This window comes from Bactrocera dorsalis, chromosome 3, assembly GCF_023373825.1.
Source record: "Bactrocera dorsalis isolate Fly_Bdor chromosome 3, ASM2337382v1, whole genome shotgun sequence".
Taxonomy (NCBI): Eukaryota; Metazoa; Arthropoda; class Insecta; order Diptera; family Tephritidae; genus Bactrocera; species Bactrocera dorsalis.
The window spans coordinates 13,288,960-13,310,748 of record NC_064305.1 but is presented as its reverse complement, the minus strand read 5'-3'; the positions used below and the strand labels follow the sequence as shown (position 1 = coordinate 13,310,748).

Sequence of the window (21,789 nt, the reverse complement as noted above, 5' to 3'; positions counted from 1 at the left end):
CAAATAAATTTCTGTTGGCGTTGATACTGTAGAAGATGATACCAAAGGGGGAAAATCACGAAATGAAATTATGAAAACGCTGCATGAGCATGGCGGCGGCGCGAAATTTAAATGAAAATTTATTCGGATAAACGAAAATCGCCAATGAAATTATGCAAAATACACACAGTTGGGTGGGAGACAGCACAAAAATATTCATAAAATAAACAAACGGCGTAAAATGGCATATTTAAGGCGGAAAATATGAGCGAAATGGTTGGAAAAATAAATGCCTGGACCAGAGATCTTTTTGTGTTCTTTTTGTGCACACGTAATACATATTTATGTATGTATTTTGGTGTAATTATTTTTTATGGAATAGAATTTAAAAATTTAAAACGCAATAAATTTCCAGTTATTTTGGGGTATGAATAGTGCCATTGAATATAAGCAAGAAATGTGAAAAAATATTCTATATTTAAATGGAAATCATTGAAAAAATTTACAGAATTTCAAGTGAATTGTTAGATATTAAATTTTTTTTTCTACAATAACGGGAAATCGCACGAATTTTTTAGGGATCTGAAATCTCTTTTCATATGATACACAGATCACAGCCTTCACATGATTAAACGACTTGAAGTTTTAAAATATTTGACAGAAACCATGTACATAAGTAAAAGAGGGAATGCGAGTTGGTTGAGAGACACTTTCCAAAAACATTCATCCTCTTCTTTTCTGGCGATTATAGCCGAGTTAAAAACAGACACAATTCGAGATAGCAAGTGTGGCCAGGCTCTTCTCCACTTGATCTCTCCAACGGAGTGGAGGTCTTCCTCTTTCACTATTTTCAACGCCGAGAAACTGGAGTTTACGCATCCATCCGGACAACATGACCTATCCCAAGCAGCCGATGTCTCTTGATTAGTTGAACTATGTCAATATCATCGACTTGTTCATCGAGAGAGGAGTTTACTTTTCAATTGCCTACTTAGTGTAGTCAGTTCAGCTTGGGATTTCAAGTCCGATATTTGTTAATACTGGTAAGATAAATTATTTATGACTGTCAACAGTGACGTCTGAGCCAAGTCGCGACTACGACGACTTTTTCTTTGATAAAAGGAACTATTTGTCGGCGTACATCTGCAGCTGTACACTCTTATAGAAGATTGTACCTTCTCTATTCAGCTCTGCAGCTCGAATTATTTTCTCCAGCAGTAGATTGAAGAAGTCGCACGATAAGGAGTCGACTTGTCTGAAACCTCACTTGGTATCGAACTGGAGAGGTCCTTCCTGATCCTGACGGAGCTTTTGGTTAGCTTACACCGCCGTATTAGCTTTGCGTGAATACCAAGTTCAGACACAGCGACATAGAGCAGTTCCTTTTCGGGCTGTCGAAGGTCGCTTTAAAATCAACGAAGAGGTGGTGTGTGTCGATCTTCCGTTCACCAGTCATTTCCAAGGTTTGGCACATTGGGAAAATTTGGTCGATAGATCAGTTTGTTGGCGGTGGACATTCATAACCTCCATAAATATCCTATCGGCACATTGCAAGTGAATCAAAATTATTTGTAAGGTCCCAACTATACTTAGCGATAGTCAAGTAGCATTTTATGCAATCTCCTCCTATGAGATCAAATCCTTACTGGTGCAGGAGTGTAGAGAACGGCTGAGTAGCTTAGCAGAACGTAACAAGTGCACATAATCTCGGTGCCCCGTCACAGAGGTATAGCCGAGAACGAACTGGATAAGCTCGATCGCTCTACAGCATCGACTAACATGATAGGACCTGAACCCTTCACTGGTGTAGGTCGCCAAGCCATAAAGGAACTGTTCCGCAAGGAAGAAAGAGTAGGCAGAGAGAGGTATTGGCAACAACTACATGGCATGCGTCATGCCAAGTTGCTAATAGGGGGGTATAACTTCTGCAGGTTTAAATATACAATCAGCCTACATTGGCATAAACAGACTACTGATTGCATTTTACGCTGCAAGCTGAAGAAGCACTTACACAACATGGGTCTAGTTTCTTGCGAAAATTTCCGGTTCTGCGACAGAGACCCTGAAACATCAGAACACCTGCTGATTGACTGCACAAGAGTCTGCAGACACAGGTTGAGGGCATTTGGATTCATGCTTCCAAAGAGGGATCACATCGCTTCGCTGGCATCCAGCGGCATATTGGACTTTATCAATATGCTGGGGATAGGTGAGTCTTTGTGATTTTGAGAAGGCAATTAGATCTAAGATCGCTGTGCATTCCTTGTTTATCAATCAATCAATCAATCAATCAATCAAGGTACCAAGGTGTCTCTGTCTATCATAGTTCAACAAAGATAAAGGGATTCTAACGATGATTCAGTTTTTGACAGAATATATGGTAACTTCGAGTTTTAGCTCGTATGAGACACAATTCTATTGGCTAAATCTCGGGACTATCAAAAGTTTGCAAAAACAAAAGCTCCATCGTCATCTATCTACGCTCGACTAAAATACACAAGACTACTTAGACCGGCTGTTTCGAAAGCATAATAAATGCGAGTGCCAGAAATATATTGGGATTCCTCACAAAATTTGAGAAAACCGGAATGAGACCGCATTAGTCCCGAAGGAACATACAACAATGAAATAACTATTATCTGGATATTTTCCACAACTTTACTGCTAAAGTTTACAAAATCTAAGTATGTGTAACCAACAGCTACTTATATACTCGTATTAACAGAAATAATTTATATACGGCTTCAGAAATTGTTTGGCTTGACCTTTGCAAGCGTGACAAAACAAAGTCAAAAGAGAATGTCGAACAAAACCAGATTGCAACACTGCATGCAACAAATTTAAGTACCGCCACGGTTGTAAGAAAAAAGTTAGGAAGTTAACAAGAAGCATGTAACGATGATACAGGCCACAAACGACACCTTAAACCCTACAAACAATACATAAAAACACATAATATGCAACTTATTATATATACATATATATGTTTAGAGTATGCAGTCCAGGGCGTTGCGCTGGATGCAGTCTGGATTGCATTGCACACTCTGAAGCTTCTTCACACAAACGTAAAAGCAGCTCGAGCGCAGAGATTGTTGAGTGAATAAGCTGCTAAAAATAGCCGCGGCGATTGGGAGTTCGAGTTGCGAGTCCAAGTCTGCGCCTGAGTACGGACCAGAAAGATGGTGTAAATTGTAAAATGCAGGAAGAAGTGAAAGAAAATGCAATAAAGTGCTGGTAAAAACAACTTGTAATGAGTCGGAAAAAACTGGTCTGACCAAAGTAGAAATGCCAGCCACTTACAACGCATGTGTGTGCAAGATATACACGCACGTACATAGATAGCGATAAGTGTGAAAACAAAAGGAGGGAGGAAATATATACAATGGACTGAAATGAAACTAAAAGTTGCTGTGGCAAGTAAGGAGGTGGTACATATAATGCTAAAAATGCGCAGTAGAAACGGAAAGTCGACGCTTAAGGTGAGCAGAAACGTACGCACAGACATATCATCCATACAAACTTACATATAAGTATGTATTTATATACATTTTTATCTGCATTCGTGAAAATACTGCAAGCGAAAATTGCATGCGTGCCGCCTGTGAACGCAATAAGGAAGTGCAACAGAGTAAACAAACGAAAAAAATAATAATAAAAGAAAAATAAATGGAAAACAACAGCAAAGCAACAATGCTGACGGCAGGATTACAAAAAGTGTACAGACGGCGGCAGTCAAAAAGCAATCAACCGCAAATGACAGTCGCTAGTGAGGCGGGCGGGCATGCAACGAGAGCATGTCGGAGAGCAAATAAAAAGGAGCGGCCGAAAAATTGCAAGTTGCGCGTACTACATATGCACCCACGAACAAGAAAAAAATACAACAACGCGCGTTTTTCCCCCAGCTGGGTCTCCGACGGCTTAGCAACAATGTTGCTAGGCAAATTTTATTTCAGCGAAAAAAAAAAAACAAAACTAAGAATGATTAATTCGTGCCACAAAACAGTTTACAAAAATTATTTCGTCGGCAAAGTTTGGCTCTGATAAGTAAAGAAGAAGACAGAACGTTGCTCGAAGCTATAATACCCTACACAGCTGCATTTATTAGAGCATCGGAGGGTATAAAAGGCTCTTTATCCTGATTTTGATCAATGCGTTTGTATGACAGCTATATGCTATAGTGGTGCGATCTGAACGATTTTTACGGAGGTTATAGCGCAGCATTGGACAATTATTTATGCCGAATTTCATAAAGTTATCTTACCAAATAAAAAGGTTTCCCTTACAAGAACTTGATTTGGATCGGTCAGTTTGTATGACAGCTATATGCTATAGTGGTGTGATCTAAACGATTTTTACGGAGATTGTAGCGCTGCCATGGACAATCATCCGTGTAAAATTTGGTGAAGGTATCTTTTCAAGTAGAAAGGTTTCCCTTAGAAGAACTTGATTTGGATCGGTCAGTTTGTATGGCAGCTATATGCTATAGTGGGCCGATCCGAAAAAATATACTCGGAGAATACAGCGTTAGCCCGAACAAAAATCTGTGCCGAATGTCGTACAGACACCTTGTAAGAAAAAAGATTTCCCACGAAGGAACTTGATTTGGATCGATTAGTTTGTATGACAACTATATGCTATAGTGGTCCGATCTACACAACTCTTGCAAGGATTATAGCGTTGCGGTGGACAATCAGCTGTGTACAATTTCGTGAAGATATATTTTCAAATAAAAAAGTTTTCCATACAAGGACTTGATTTTGAGCGGTCAATTTGTATGGCAGCTATATGCTATAGTGAACCGACCTCGGTGGTTCCGACAAATAAGCAGCTTCTTGGCGAGAAAAGAACGTGTGCAAAGTTTCAGATCGACATCTCAAAAACTTGGTCCTCTACCACATAGAGCCACCTTTCCTTCTTGGTATGACAAACTTCGTGTCCAACTTAATAAACCCTGTCAAGGGTATAAAAATATTAAAAAAAAAATTAAGTAACTTAAAGAACACAAAGCAAAAGTATGGATAAAAGAGCAGACAAAGCAGAAATGCATGGAAATACATATAGAGAAGCAGGAAAAGTTGCTTGACCAGCCCACAACAATAATAGCAAACAAATAGAAAAATACTTCTATACCCGGCAACAGCATGTGATGTGCAGCATTGCAGATGGCAAAGTAATGACTGGCAATGCCGCCGACGCGCTGTCCCACCAACACGACGGACAGAAACCTTTTGTTAGTCAGCACAGAACCCCAGACACAATTGTTGCTCGTGTCAGGGACACAGCCAGCATACACTAGTGCATTACATACATATGTATGTACATGCTTACGTAGAGTTACGGACAAAATAACAAGAGCAGTGATAATATAGAACATAACAAGGCGTGACTCATCGACAAGAGCTGAAGACAGAAAATTTTAACAAATACTAGAAGAAGTGGAAAGCAAATAAGGTTCGATAAACAGATAGACTAGATAAACAGGAAACAATTCTGAGTAGATTCTGAGAGAGATTGTTGGAGGAAATTCTCCTTTACACGTACGGTACATCATCCGATTGATCTTATTTGGTCTAGATTCGCGAGGATTTAAACTCTTCTTCTGCTATGGTTGGTGGTTTGACTCCAAGCACGCCATTCACTAGGAAGGAATCAGATAAGGGGTTAAAAGCGTCACTGCAAAAGACATTCAGTCTGTAGTCTGGTCAGTGAAATGTCGTCGACATAATCAAAGAATGATCTCTTGAAGCTTCCAGGATGCAGCTCCGCCAAAAACATGTGGCTGCAAGTATGGCGTCTACCAAAGCATTCTAGTAGAAAGGAGGTACATTGGTTTCTTTACCGGAAGCATGCGGGACCCCACTATGTAGATGTCCGATGGGAAACTTCAAGATTTCTCTTGTAAGTTGACAACAGTTTCTTTCTTTTTTCGCCAGGCGACTCTTTAGTTTCGCTAATGGAATGGGCGCCGGAATCTGTTGCTTTGAGCTGTATCTCAGGCGACCCTTCAAACTTCCGGAATAATGCAGTATCTTCAAGGCAAATGTCTTTGCTGACAAGGCAATAACCTTATAACATATTTGGTCAGACAACGTCCTTAAAAGGAATAAGTCAGTAGATGTAGTGGCTGAAGGAAAGCTGCTGTCTATAGGCTGTGTTCCAGGCTGGAAAGGAATTTCAAAAGCGAAATAGCTGATGAGATCTGCTTGCCATCTGTTTGTCTACCGAATCTGTATTGGAAATACGAAAGTCGCTAAAAGGATATAGAAGAAAAATTCCGAAAGGGCTGACGGATCAGGATGATTATCTAGAACTTGTCTTATCTTAGCTTCGTGGTTCAAGGGACTAGATCAAGTATCAAAGTATCACCAGTAAGCTTTAACGTACTGTATGACGAGTTCTTAACGTCAAATTACTAAGGACCAGTTGGTCTGTGTATCGAACCCGGTATCGGCAAGTTTGAGTATAAAACTGATCTATGCCAGTAGCTTTTTTGATTCGACCGATGTTCTCGAGGTATATTTAAGGTCTAATTACATACGTTGGACCAGTAAGTCTGTGTATCCAACCCGGTATCGGGAAGTTTGAGGTTAAATCTGATCTATACCAGTTTCTTCGACTAATGTTCACGAGGTGACCAAGACAGCTATTGTTGTTTCAATAGACTTTTGTGTTGTCAATAGTCAACAAGTTATCTTCTATATCGCAGAAATGACATTTTACCGCAACCGCAGCCGAAGAATCTTCGTTTTGTTAACTGTTTACATTTGCAGGTCCGCTAATGTTAATACACATACCATTCATATTTACTATGTCAGAATGCATGTCTGCAAGCCGAAAAGATTTTTCTGTATATACGTACATACATATGTATATGAACGAGTTACCAAGTCAGACATCAGCTGCGCTTGCTGACAGACGCCCCAACAGCTGCCGTTCTATGGCTTGCAGGCTGCAGCACTATCATTATGCTGCCTTTGTTATTATTGTTGCTTGACTTTAAGTATGCATTGTTGTTGCAATATTGGCATGCGGCCTAATTTTTTGTACTATGTTTTCTGTTTTTTTTTTTGTTTTTTTGCAAATTGTTTTTATTTTTTGGTGCTCACGGCACATTGCTCTCAAGACAACAATAAAGGCTGCAAAAGAAATAAACGAAACAGAGAAAAAACACGAAGCAGTGCAACTATCACGAACAGAGATCAGGCCGGCAAGCCGCAGCAGCAGCAGCAGTCAACAGCAAAAGTCAAAAAGCAAGCAACACAAGGCACAGGGTAAATCATGTGAAAGAAGAAAATATATGCATATGAAAAAGTAAGCACGACAACAAACATAACAACAACAGCTGGCAGCAGTGCAACTACAATTGATGACAGTCAACAGCCGGTCGAGACAGTGTTGAGTAGTGCGGTAAAATGCATTTGTATTCATAAGTGTGGAGGCAAGTATGTACATACATATGTCGTATGTGTTTGAGTGATAGTTATGTTGCTGCGACGACGCGATTTAAAAGCTGTTGCATTGCTTTTGCTGTTGCCCTAGACTTGTTATACCCTCAGCAGAAGGGTATGTGAATTTGCGACGAAATTTGTAAGACCCAGAAGGAAGTTTCGGAGACTTTATAAAGTATATCTCCACCAAATTGGAGTCCTTATATGGAAATCTTTTTTATATGAAAAGATATCTTGACGAAATTCGGCAAACATAATTAGGCAAGGCAGTGCTCTAATCTCCGAAAAAATCATTCAAATCTGACCACTATAGCATATAGCTGCCATACAAACTGAGCGAATAAAATCAAGTCCTTATATGGAAAACTTTTTTATTTGGAAAGATATCTTGACGAATTATGGCATAAATAATTATCCAAGGCAATGTTACAATCTTTGAATAAATTGTTCAGATCCGACCACTATAGCATATAGCTGCCATAAAAACTGACCGTTCAAAATCAAGTCCTTATAGGGAAAACTTTTTTATTTGATGAGATATCTTGACGAAATTTGGCATAAATAATTATCTAAGGCAACGATACAAACTCCCAAAAAATTGTTCAGATCGGACCACTATAGCATATAGCTGCCATACAAACAAAATGTTTAAAATGTAGATCTCTTCTATTTATACCATTTAATGCTATAAGAGATGTACCTGTGAAGGGTATTGTGGCCAAATTTAGCGTTTATTATTGTTGTTATTATTACTTTATCCAACATGTGTGCACATATTTCGCTTCTCTTATCTGCTTTGCTATATTTTCTTTCCTTCATTTTTATAATTTTTGTTTTGTTGTTATTTTTTTTTCGTATGATTTTTCGTTTTATTTCACTTATTTTTATGTTGCACCATTTCGTCAGCACTGCACTCATGGTCATGTTCGCGACTATGCTGACGATGATGAAAATTCTAACTGACAGTTGTGCTGGGAGATGGTAGGTGAAGTTCACCATGACAACCATGTGTTCCACAAATACTATAAAAACTCTGTGCGGAGCTTAGCTACTGAAAAAAGCTCGAGATAAGCCACCAGCATACTTGGCATTTATCACAAAATCTATAGAAATAAAGTTCTTAATTGACTCAAAGATGATCCCACAATTGATTAGTGGCATTCGACTTTGAGGTTAGTGACTTTTAGTGTACCGATTCATCAATTTGTGGAAGGAAAGCAACATTATTTTTTATAGTACTGATGGTTAGTAAACATCAGCTATTAATGTGTGCTATTTAAGCGCTCAAGAGATTTAAGCGTTGAGATGTGGTTAGATTTAAGAAAATATGTCAAAACTGTCATTTCATCGTAGAATGAAATACCTGTCATTTTTAATGATAAAAGTATTACGAAAGTTGTGTCACATGAATGCTTATCACGTCTCTTTTCGAAGACTGAACTAAGAACTATTCAAAACAGACTTCTTTATAGTCAAAATAGAATGTTTAATCCATCGTTATCGATTGGGCATCGGATTCACCATCTCCAGGTGCTATGATTTCATTCAACGGGATGGAGAAATGTTCCCTCCGTAATTTTAGTATGCTCTGGGCATCAGTTACTTGATCACCGCTGGGCCAATACCACAGTCCATGGAACGATGAGCTTGGAATCTCCTATTGGCGCGAAACAGTGAAGCGTAAGCAGTGTCTACAGAAGTACTTAAGACCTCTTGTGCAAAAACTGAAGCCGCCTGACCTTCCCAAGCGACATTGCTTTGATATATGGGCTCTTGAAAAGATCCGACTTTTTTCGAGCCAAATTTTGTTCAGCAATGAGGCCCATTTCTGCCTCAATGAGTATGTAAACTTGCCGCATTTGGGACGAAGAACAACGTGAGGAATTCCAAGATCTGCCATATCATCCAGAAAATACAACGGTTTGGTGTGGTTTGTGAGCCGGGGGAATTATCGGTCCGTATTTCTTCAAAAATGATGCCGTTGAGTACATAACCGTTAATGGCGACCGTTATCCTGGCATGATAATCGACTTTGATGTCTGACATTAGGTTTCAACAAGACGACGTCATTTCCCATACATCGCATCAATCAATGGATTTATTGAGAGAACACTTCGGTGAGCAGATAATTTCACATTTGTGGCCGGTCGATTGGCCACCAAGATCGCGTGATATCAGACCGTTAGACTTTCTCCTGTGGGGATATGTAAGTCTATGCGAACAGTCCCGCTTCGATTCAGGCCTTGGAGGAAAACATTACGCGTGTCATTCGCCAGTTACCAGTTGAAATGTTCGAACGAGTCATCGAAAATTGGACTCAACGGATGGACCATAGGTGAGGTAGCCGTGGCCAACATTTGAAAGAGATAATCTTCAAAAAATAAATGCCAAAGAATGTTCTTTCGAATGATAATAAACATTCCGCATTGTATTAGAAGTTTCTGTGTTTTTTCTTTAAAAATGTAGGGAAACTCGAAATGGATCACCATTTTTATATCCCTCCTTCGAAGTTTCCTTCTGTGTCTAAGACTTGTTCTGGTTATAAAAATTTTATGGCAAAGAGGATGACCCTCTTAAATATGAAAAAACCCAAAACAAATGTCGGCATTTATTGCTGTTGTAACGGTTACCTATTTGGGGTGGCAAGACTGATTTATCATCAAAATCTAGACGAGGAGGCTCAGGAAACGTCTTATTTCGATGGTAGGGAAAAGGTGTCCAGTGATCAGCAAATGTCAGTATCTCATAACGCCCAATATCAAACAAAATTGAGCATTCTTGAGTATACATCAACCCAAAAAATCAGTACATTACATGCGAATTAAAATAAAAATACAAATTCCACACATTTTTGCGAGGTATTTGCCAGATTTCGTCTTTTTAGTCAAGCATAAATGGAAATTTTCAAATTCAGCCACAGGCATGTTACCGAATTTTCCGCCCACCTAAGTTTGTAAGTCACGCCAAACACAGGTGGGCCGAGTACAGTGGACTTGTGTATGTGTGTGGGTGGTTGGTTGCAATGTGTGGTTGACTGCCTGCGCCGAGTTGGCGTATTAATTTTCTTTCCCCCATTCAACGAAAGCAACAGATTAACAAGTGTCTAGCTGATGAGCAAAATGCTAGGTGAGCAGCGGTGACTGCGCGCAAAGGCGAAATGCCGCCCGTTTGGCGTGCGCGTTGACAACTCGAATTGAATTACGCTGATGAAGTAGAAAATTGTAAAAATAAAAGCAATGCAAAGAAAAAAAAACAACCACAAACAAAAAAGAGTAACTGAAAAGCTTGTCTTTCCCACAGAAACTACAATATTTTCCCCTATTTATTGCTTTTATGCATGAAAATGCTTTCTTTTTACTTGCCTCTCAGCGCTGTGTTGTGCAGAAAATCTCTTGAACCTCACATCTATTTACTTTTCACCTTAACGAGCTGGCGCAACACACGCTGCACTAACATCTCCCCGCTAACAGCTCTACCCCAGCGTCGCGTATGCATAACAGGAGATCGAGGGGTCAGCGCGGGCAACATTGGCGATGACGTTGAACTCCCCGCACATAGTTGTTGTAGTTGTTATGCAGATTTGCATATGAAAAAGTTGGAAGTCTGAGCATTTCTATGGGCCGCCAGTTGCTGCATAATACACACATGCAAATGTATGAGTGCTTGTGTGTGTGTGAGTGGTGTATGGTTGTATGGGGCGACTTCGACAACATTCACTTCTTAGAAGCTTAACGATAACGTACATACATACATATGCAAACATGTAAAGTTAGTCACAACTGAGTCATGCAATGAATGCTGCTAAATTTATTTATACACGTTTATGACATATGCTCCAGACAACGGATTCCGCAAAAAAAAACGTATGTACAGCGCACAAATTTGTGCGCATCCCTCTCCGCAACGCACAGCACAGGTGGCGGCCGGGCTTTAATAATGCGCTTATGCGCTGAATGAATAACGATTGTGGAATATTCATACAGATAACTGCTGTTGAGCTAAATTTTATTCAAATTAAAGTGCGTGATTTAATTACTGGACTTCAGTGTAAGGTGAATGACGGGTTTAAGCTTTCATTAAATAAAAATATATGCATTAATGAGAGAGAATGCGTCACAGAAATAAACAAAAAACAAAGAGGTTGTCACCGAAGAAAACATCGAAAAAAGTTCACAAAATAATCTTGGATGACCGTAAAGGAAGTTGTTCGGGGTAGTAGGCGCTCTAAAGACAACAACTAAACTAAACAAGCTCGCTTTCAAACGAATATTTATTGGCTACCCAAAGGATACTTGGTCTAGGACCTAAATCATGAGATGCTTGAGCCATATGTAAAGGAATCGTTTCTGGCCAATCACAGAACTTTCCTCACTTGCGTGAGCTTCTACACATGGCTCCATCCATCCTTCCAGAAAGGTTCTGCGGAAGATTTATTGTCCTTCGCGCTTTGGTAACGGCGAATGTCGCAGTCTATGGAACAATGAGCTGCACGAGATATAGGACGACATTGACATAGTTCAGTGAATTAAGAAACTGCGGCTACGATCATATCGTCGGAATGGATGAAAACACTCCAGCTCTGAGAGTATTCGACGCAGTACCCGCCGCGGTAAGCAGAGGAAGAGGAAGACCTCCATTCCGTTGGAAAGGTTTTTTCAAAGTGTATTTTCTTGGTAATATTGTCTCTAAGAACGCGTCATCGGTGGATACTCTCTCATGACTATCTATTTCTGAGCTCTTCTCTTCTTCTTTGTAAGTCCAGATGACTTTTAAGTCCATTCATCAGCTCAAAAAGATTGTCGATGTCGAAGGGAACAACTACACATTAGGTTAGGTTAGGTTATGAGGCCGAACCTAACAAGGATGTCACTTACACAGATTAGAACGACGGTCCGTTGTGTTACCAACAACTCCTATATAATAGATCATAAGATCCTTATAAATCGAATCAACCAAGCGCTTTGAGCTCATCAAAAAATTGTTGAGACTGGTTAGACGAAGGCAACATTTCTCAAGTCTAAAGTCTTCCAAAGGCTGGATAAAGTGCCTGGATGCTTCTACCTCACCCCCTTGAATGCCTATTGAACAATCTCTAGTAAGAAAGATTGCGGCAAGAAGAATTTTTTAAAGGGAAAGTAGTTCAAAAGATCTCCTATATACGATCGATCCTGTCCCACTCTAGGACAAAAGGGTATTGCAGTCGCTCTGGAGCTGATCATCGGCCGATCTAGTGAGGACAGACACTCTTTCATTAGTTGTTAGTGCACATTTAGCGAGTTCGACGCTTGTATTGCCGCTCTGCTGTCGGAATGAATACCCACCTCCCTGAAAGAAGATCTACTCCGTAGCAGTACGTCTACCGCCACCTGAATAACAGCCACTTCTGTCTGCAAAACACACCAGTGGCCCGGTAGCCTAAAGCTAAGATTGACGGAGAATTCTTTACAGAAAACTTCCCCTCAAACCTTCTGTCATAGCTGCTATCCATTCGTGCTCACTGCGCATCTGCTCCAGCGACTCCTCCCCATCCACATATCTCTCATCAGTAGGTGAGCAGAGAATAAGCCACCACGAGTACCCTTTGCGACGCAATGATTCCAATTTTAAGGAACGCAGGTGGAGGAGAGAATTTTGGCGTGTCCTACTTTGGACCCTTTTATATGTGACGCAATGATCCAAGTTTTTAAGAATGCAGGTGAAAGAGGACAGAATTTCGGCGTATCCTTACTCGGACCCCTTCATAGATTCAGCTTCCCTGTGCCTGTGCTGCCGGCAATGGCCTCGGGTACTATGTCTATCGGAGATGTCTATGAATGCACTTTGTACATATTCAAACATTGCAGTAAATGTAGTAAAATCAACTGTTATCAGAAAAAATATATTAACATACGCAGCGTTGCCAACGGCGCCAGAACTATTGAAATTTAAGTACTCTTCTTTTAATTACTAAATCTTTGATAAGCTTAGCAGGAAGATACACTTAAAATAAACAACAAAGCCATAAATCAGCGCTAAAATGTATGCAGCAATGCAGTATCATGAAACTGGAGCAAAAACAATAAAACAAAGGAAAAATAAAATTAAACAAAGACCTTATCAGCTGTAAGAAAATACATTTATACGAGTATATATCGATGTTTACAGTGCGGCCAGCTGACCTCAAGCGGCTGTGGCCTCGCTGACCACCAACACCCACTGACACACATACTTTTACGGACTTTATAATGCATTTTATCTATTTTTCGTGTATATTTATCAGCTTGGTAGCGACTTACCTTTAAAATTTGGCTTTTGCGGAAACTCAATTCGTCATCGGCAGTTGCTGAGAAGTCGTGTTTGGCAATTGCTTCCATTTTGATTAACTTTTTTTTGTTGCTTTATAACTTTGCGCTACGAAATATTGTTGTGTTGGTTTTTTTTGTAGTTGTTGTTGTTGCTATCCCTGTTTGGCGGTGTATTTATACAATCGTTTCAATTAAAAGCGATTGTTGTTGTTTAATTAATTTGTGCTTAAAATAAAACGCTCAATTAATGTTGTTTATCTGCAGTACGCAAATATTTTTTTCTTTTAGATTTTGCTTAACTGTTAATTTTTTTATATTTATTTTGTGTGTTTTCCGTTTTTTGTCAGCCTTCGTTGTTTTCTTTTTTTTATATATGATTTAGTTTAAATTTTATTGATAAAATTTGGTGTTTTGCTTATGTACTTGCGTTAAAATTAGTAAATTTGAAAATATACGTATATTTGTAGGTTAATTCAGCCCTCAGCTGTTTGTGTGTTTGTTCACGCTGCACTAAACTATTAAGCTAAAAAAATAAATTATATTTAACACATTAAAAAATGCTGCTCTAAATATACTTTCAATTAACTTTTTTTTAGGTGAAATTTTTAAAAGCTTTTAATTCGCTTGAGATTTCCGCACTTGTTGCCCACAATAAAACTAAAAAATACAAATATTTCCACTTTTTTCGGCTTTTATGATATTTTACATTTTAGTAATTTGGCAAACACTTGTTCCTTTTACGCGTTCTGCACACGCCAACAATTTTGTTTGATATTTTTATATTTATTTTACGACCGTTTTTTTGGGTTTATTTTCGCGTTTGTTCTATTTTAGCGGAATAATGTATGAATAGAATTTGCATGTGTTAGTTGATAGATAGAATACATTTGTACGTAGCGCCTGCACGACGTAGCTTTGAAGAATGAACCAGCAAGCTGAGCAACGAAATCAGCACATCGGCAGCGGCAGCGCACATTTCGCTAGCTCCATTGCTCACCTACATGCTACTCCCCACCGCCAGCGTTTGACGTATGGGTGCGGAGCACGCTTGCTATGCTATGCCAAAGCGGCGTAAAGCTCAATCAACTATTTATCCCCATAACGACAATGCTGCCAGATGATCAGGGGATTAGTGAAATTTATTTTTTGGAGAAATTATAAGTGTTTTTTATCTGTGATTTGATTGCTCGTTTGCACAGAAGTTATAGCCATTTTCATTTGAAAAAAAAATTCCATCCAAGAACTTTGTTTATATTAGTGCTATAGTAGTCTGAGCCGAGTCTGATGGATGGATGAGGAAAGTTTTCTGAGCGCTATCGACTTGGGAGTGGCCAGAAAAGATTCTTTTATACAATATATGGCTCAAGCGGCTCACAACATACGGCCTTAGACCAAGTATCTACTTTCTTTATGACATTTTGTCAAAATAAAAGAGATCCATACAAGAACTTGGTTTTGGTCGGTTAATTTATATGAGAGCTGATATGGGCGGTTACAATTAAGCAGCTTTTTGAAGAGAAAAAGACGTGTTTAAATTACACAAGGACGGGTCAAGTGCACAAGAGATGCTCCACTGTTTCCCCCTGCGGGTAGGGGGGACCCCCTCAAGGTTCGGGGGGAAACCGAATATACCCGCAGTAAGGCATGCCTGTCGTAAGAGGCGACTAAGATCCTGGCCGCCAGTCCAGAGTTGTGTGGAAACTCAACTGGTAGTAACTTCGATTACAAGGTCTTACCAGAGACTTTAACCTGGTACCACGGGGAGCACTAAGCCCTTGGAGGTAACTCCAATCTGCTCATTGCGTTTGGCCCTTTGTGGAGATTCATGGTGGCTGTGGTTAAAACCCAAATCGCGGGAAGAACTGACTTTGTCAGTTCAAATGTGGAGTTGCATTGCAACCTGGCGCCGTGCACATAGTGCGGAAGAGGTTTTGGATGGGCCTCGAACCCTGCCAAGGTGGTTAGTGTGTCCATGCCACACTGCCGATTGGTACTGAAAATGTTTACCCAGTTTTCAGGGCGCTGATCGACGCATTGTATTGATCCGTTGTGCTTCTGAGCATCGTGGATTTAGGCCTTCGCAGGTAGGATCCCACGTTAAGCTTTCCGGTTGTTGTTTCCCTGGTGCGGTTCCCTGCTCTAAACATTTTCTGCAATCTTCTCGATCTGTCAACCCCATTCTGCGGGCCACCAGGCAATGAACAGTTAGTATTTTGATCATTTTCCTACAGTCTCTTCTATCGAGTGCCAATAGCAATTTTGTGTTCTTCCGATCTACCGTTTTGCACATGACTTTTGCAGCTTTGTACTCAGGTAGCTCGTTCTACCGCGTTTTGATTTTCTTTACCATGCTTTTGTCGAGACCCTCGTATAGACAATACACGGGTTTTCCAATGTTTATCACGTTTTCGGATGTTAGCCGCACACCATTCTTAGCAATCTCGTCCACTATTTCGACGCCTTTTTGCGTAGTACCCAGTAGAAGTGAAGTGCTTACTTCTGACAACACTTTCAACTACTGCCCTGCTTCCCCAGCGGGAATATTTGTTTCGCCAGGCTAGAATCATAGGAAGAGCGGTTTGTTGGGCATGCAAAGAGGTGGTTAGTGTCATGCGGGGACTCATTTAAAGTTGAACATACATATGTACATATATAGTTGGAGTCGATTTTAGATAAGTACGAGTTAAACCTGTCACAGTATAAAATTAAGTGCACAAGGGTCACTCTCGATCTTGTAGGCAATTCGAACTCATCGTTTGCAAGCACCAATTTAGTTGTCTTTGAAATCATCAGGCAGGCTCAGATTGGGTGTTGTTTCGACGAGTTTGGACCATAGGGAGATGGGAGTTAGATAAGTGGAAATCATTGCACTTGCAAAGAAATGGTACTCATGGTGGGTACTCATTATCTGGGTTAATTTAAATAGTTGCAACAACATGTGCAAAAGGAATCATATTTGAAATGACAGTAACTCCCACGAATGCCAAACTACACAAAAAATTAATCGCAACCATCTGGTAAGGCCGACACAACGTTGTTATTGTTGTTTATTTGATTTCTCAGCAGAAGAAAAGTGTGCGCCGCTGCGCTGCCAACGTCACCTGAATCGGCATATTTCGGCGAATTGTTATTTGTGCTAGCTGTATGTGTACATGCAAACACACACATATAGAAAATAGGTATGCATGTATGCATGTTTACTTTTTGTTTGTGGCGTTGTTGCCAACGTGCTGCGCTGCGCTGTGCTGTCAGGTTTTGTTCTCGAACGAAATTTTATACCCCTCGTGTCGTTGAAAACTATGCGTTGACCCATGCGCTATGCGGCTATTGTTATTTCTGTTGTTGATTGTTGCTCTTACTGATTTTCTACTTGCTTTTTTGTTGTTGTTTTTGTGTTCGAATTCAATTCGTTTTGAACATTCTTGCTATCTGCGCTGCGCCGTGCATTCGTGGTGTCGTTTAGCATTTCATACAAACATATTAAAATATATATGTACATATGTAAGTGGATACGTATATATTTTTGTATTACACATTTTGTATGATGCGCTTTTTGTGTCTTCTTTATTTACTTTCAATGAGTTTTGTTTTTGTATAGATTCATCGGCGATGTCTATGACATCTTCGCTGGCCCCACGGACATATCTATGTGTATACAGAAATTCGAACGAACTTAGTGAAGATTTACATATACATGTATGTATGTATGCACGTATGTTTGCATGGAGATCGCTTAGAGTGGAGCAGATTTCGAGACAGCAATTGTTGCCTGCTTCACTGCTGCTGATTTGGAGCGTTGCAATTAAATTGATTAAGATTGATTGAAAATAGGCAAATTAATTATTGAAATGGAATTGTGAAGAATTAAATGTAAACTGGAAAGAATTCCACTGGTTTAGCCGCTTTGGTGGAGATTACATAAATCGAAGTTAGTCACATGCAAGTCAAGTAACCTGTGCGCACAATATTATTTTTTTTGATAATCAAAATTGTTGTTTTTACAAACAGGCCTGTTTCTGGTGCGTTGCCAGATCACTACGAAATATGACCCTTTCAGGCGAAACGCTGCACAAGTTCAATATCCTGTAAAACAATAACAACAACGCTTGCAGACATAACAAGCCGCATCGAAGACCTACCGAGCGTCTTCTAGCTGCACGACTTGTCATACGGCTACCCAGTAATGTGTTGCTACAAATATATATTTTATTTATTGTAGTGCGTGTGGGCGTTGCAAAGTAGCAAAGCGTCAATAGCAACAACAAAATTTAAAAATAATTTTGGTTATCGGCACACTGTTGCCTTTTATGCACATAACAAATTTTTGAATAGCACACTTTTTTATTATTTTTCGTTTTTTTACGCTTCATTAAGTTAGCTGACCATATATGCAGACAGTTCACTTGATTTTTGTTAGGTTCGTTTCAGGCCATAATTCCTGCTTTTCTAGAAACACACACACACGCGCATACAAGCACCACCGAATTCCAACCAGCAGCACAAAGGAATATCTTTCATTCCGCTTTTGCACTCAAGTTTGTCTCCTTTTCTTACTCCTTTTCACTGCTACTTATATATACATATGTACATATATACGTCATTAATCACCTCAACTTTGTGCCTTATATATTTTTGAATATTAACATAAACACACACACATTAATTTTATGTAAAGCACCGTGAACAAATTAAATAAATTTATTGTGAGAAATGCGAGTGTTAAATATTACTTTAGAATTACTTGTGCAGAAAAAAAGCGACGGACGCAAACCGCGTTTACATACACCCGACGACAACGATGACAGACGACAAGTTGAATTCTTCTGGATTCTCTTTTGTTGGCATTTTTCTACTGCCCCAATGAAGGTGCAGGGTTGCAAGTTGATACTTTGAAATCCACTTGCAACAATGGTGTTATTGAGGAATTTTAGCAGCTAATCTACAAGATTGGCCGCCAAACTGTTCGAAAGGCTAACAAACTGTCGTGCTATCTGCAAAAAATTTAATGATGTATGCTTAAAAATAATATTGTCTTTGAAAATCAAAAAGAAAATATTAGTTTGGAGTAGTATTACACTTATTTGCGTGAGAAGAGCAATAAAAGACATTTTTATTTAAGATCTCAAAATATTTTCTTAAACTATTGTGAATGGCATTTTAATGTCAAGACTTAGTTAAGCTCAACACCTTAGTAACTAAAAAGTACATTTTGGCCGCCACTGTTGTAACATAAGGTGTATCAGAGGACTGATTTTTAGCAGATTTAAATCCAAATAATAAAAAATTTATCTATTCCGCGGGAGAAAAGCTGAAAAACACCTTGTTTCAAGAAATCGTTAAACACACCATCGCCAACACACTCTTCACCACACACGAAAAAAGGGGACTAGTGATCCATAGCAAACTCGTAAGATTTCCGTCAATCACCCACTTTACCCTCGAAAAGCTGCAACTAGCCACTGGCAAGCTCAAGACCAACAATTGACCCGGCTCACACGAAATACCAGCAGAAATCCTGAGAATAATCGCTGTAGAGCGACCGGCAGTGCTTTGAATATATACAACGCCAGCCTCTAAGCCGGAATATTCCCTGAATACTGGAAAAAACAACGGCTGGTGCAAATTAGCAACGAAAAAGGAGATCCCAACTTCTCATCAGTATACCGTCCATTAATCACATAAGGAAGATATCCTCGCCTCCACTCTGTGTATAGAAGCTTTCACTATACATACATATGTGGAGCTCTTGCTGCTATACTATATATAATAATATTATTATTTGTCTAGTTCCTACTGCAGTTTTTTCCTAATTTATCCAATTGACCAATTTTAATGTGCATATTGTTTCTTGACTGTTCTTTAATGTTACTATCAACTAGTTAAGCGCCACCTTCAACTTTGATAAAGCTCTCTAGACACCTAGAAAATGGCTCCAAAAGCTTCGTAGGTCAGTATTCTTTGAAACGCAGTAGGAATCTTCCCCTTCCTCTGTTATCAACAGTGGGTAACGAATGAAATAATTTATACCTGTTACAATCTTTTGATATTTTCAACGGAGGCGAGAGCGTAATGGCTTTTTAAACCGGCGTAAATTCCTAATTGGAATGAAGTATATAACCCCAAGTTCAATGCCTGATCCTCAAAATGGTGCTTGGAGTACCTCCTGTAATCAGACCTTATAAGTCAACAAATCGCCTTGAAGCCAATACAAAACTTCTTACGCGCTATATTTCTCATCGCACCAGCTCAGCGATAATAGCTGTAACCAGAGAAAGCGTACCCTCACTGAGAGTCAAAAATTTAGTAGCCTCTTGCTTTGATTTTAGCCTAATGAATCTTGCGACTGTGGTAATAATGGTCGGTCTGACTAATGGTTGCTTAGTGCTGGCCAGGCTCCCTCGAAGTCCTCGAATAGAACGGAGCTCCGACTAGTTGCCATTCTATTGGTAGCGAGGCTAAGGTGCATTTTCTTGTCAGCTTTGTAATTACCTGCCTTTCAGCTGTGACCTGGTAATCGTACTAGTCCTATCAGCAAGTTAATCGGTGATAGCGAGATTAGACATTTCTTAACTAGCCTTCGACGCACGGTTAGTGAGCCTAAGGTTAGTAGAAATAAAATAAATTGCACTCCGCAGCAGTAGATCTTTTTTTACCTTAGGCAGCAACCTCTGCTTGAAATATGGTACAGTGGGCGGTAAACCTGAGACTAATGTCCATCAACCTTTCTTCTTGAGACATCTGTGAAGCCCACTCCCTCCTAGTCACTACTACACATCCACTTCTTGTTCGCGGCTATGTAGGTAGAAAAAACGCCGCACGAGTTTGCGATATGAAATGAAATCACAAGAGGATTCCTGAATGTACAGAGACATTTCTATTTAGATACTCAACTCCTCGGAATCTGATAGCAACATTTTGGACACCGCTACGAGTATGAATAACATTAATGTCATGTTTGGAATGGACCTTAGTGTAGTTGAAATTCTTCAAGACTTCTTTATATTTTTACATCCGAAATAATTTTCGGTATTTTCAAGGTTGATCAGTTTACAGTTAATAAGTCATCATCGTCTAACTTTTCAAATTATGACCTATATATGGAAAAGTCTACAGCTCTACTTGATCTCTTGGAACTAAGACGATTTTTCTATCTTGGTTAGGTTGGGAACTCTCATGGAAAGGAATAGAAATAAGATTTTCTATTAGAGGCTCAAGACACTTTTGGACATAGAAATTTTGTGAACAATAACAATTTTAACGGTTTAATAAAGGCCAATATTCGGGAACCTGATCTTTAAGTGCTATATCTTTGGAGTCAGACTCGGCGCGACAGCGGGCAGGTTAGCATACTTGACTTTGTAATAAACTCGGGCTAAATTGGCAATGCGAACAAGAAAGGGACACCCTTGAGGAAGTAAAGACAACGTTCTCGTTCCCATTAGAGAAAGATGGACCAAAGGTTGTGTGAACGACACTTCCAACGGAGAAATCTGGATATTCACCGATGGATCAAAGGCTAAAATAGGAACAGGAGCGGGCTTCTTCTTTAGTAATCCATACACAGGTAGCTTCAAACAAAATGTCTTCTAGCCGGACAGGTATACTAGAATATGCCAAGTGGGCTTCTGCTCTAACCAGCAGGCTAACCAGAAGATCTTTGCTGGTGATTCATAAGGCTTGCCATTGACGGAGTGCTTTTATTTACTAAATGATTGGAGAAGTTGGAGGCAATCCTGTCCGACGTATCGCCAAGAGTTCGTAAAATTGCGTAGTACGACCTCAGTAAGTTCGTGCTGTCACTCTAATCAGTTATATGATCGGTCATGTTTACAAGCGAAAATAAAAATAGCTGTCAACAACTGTCAACGGTGAAAAACGGTACTGCTAATTAGCCAATACGAGTACCCATATCTAACATTACAATAAGCAGACATTTCGTTAGTTGAACCGTTACTCAGCGAGCGCCGGTCGGCCACACTGTCTGCCATTTCTAAGGTCCAACTGTTTCACAAATAATAATAGCCAATGAGCTCACACAATTTCTTTCCATTTGGCCCAAATGTTTCATTAAATTTTGA

The 21,789-nt window shown here is 39.6% G+C and overlaps 1 protein-coding gene across 7 annotated transcripts in view; it reads right to left on the bottom strand.

Annotated features, from left to right (window-relative positions):
* The window catches only part of LOC105225067 (growth factor receptor-bound protein 2), a 37,474-nt gene extending 18,915 nt beyond the window's left edge, over positions 1–18,559 (bottom strand). Inside the window, exons 1-2 of one of the 7 annotated variants that reach the window (XM_011203389.4) lie at positions 18,442–18,559; positions 13,703–14,234 (exon numbers count right to left, since the gene is read on the bottom strand). In XM_011203389.4, the coding sequence (XP_011201691.1) occupies positions 13,703–13,780 (78 nt within the window). In that variant the 5' untranslated portion in view covers positions 13,781–14,234; positions 18,442–18,559. Of the gene's footprint in view, positions 1–13,702; positions 14,235–14,417; positions 14,857–18,265; positions 18,284–18,319 lie in introns of those variants that run through there. The other 6 variants (XM_019989827.3, XM_049453930.1, XM_049453931.1 and 3 more) reach the window with 6 other exon arrangements.
* Between the last annotated feature and the right edge of the window lie 3,230 nt (positions 18,560–21,789).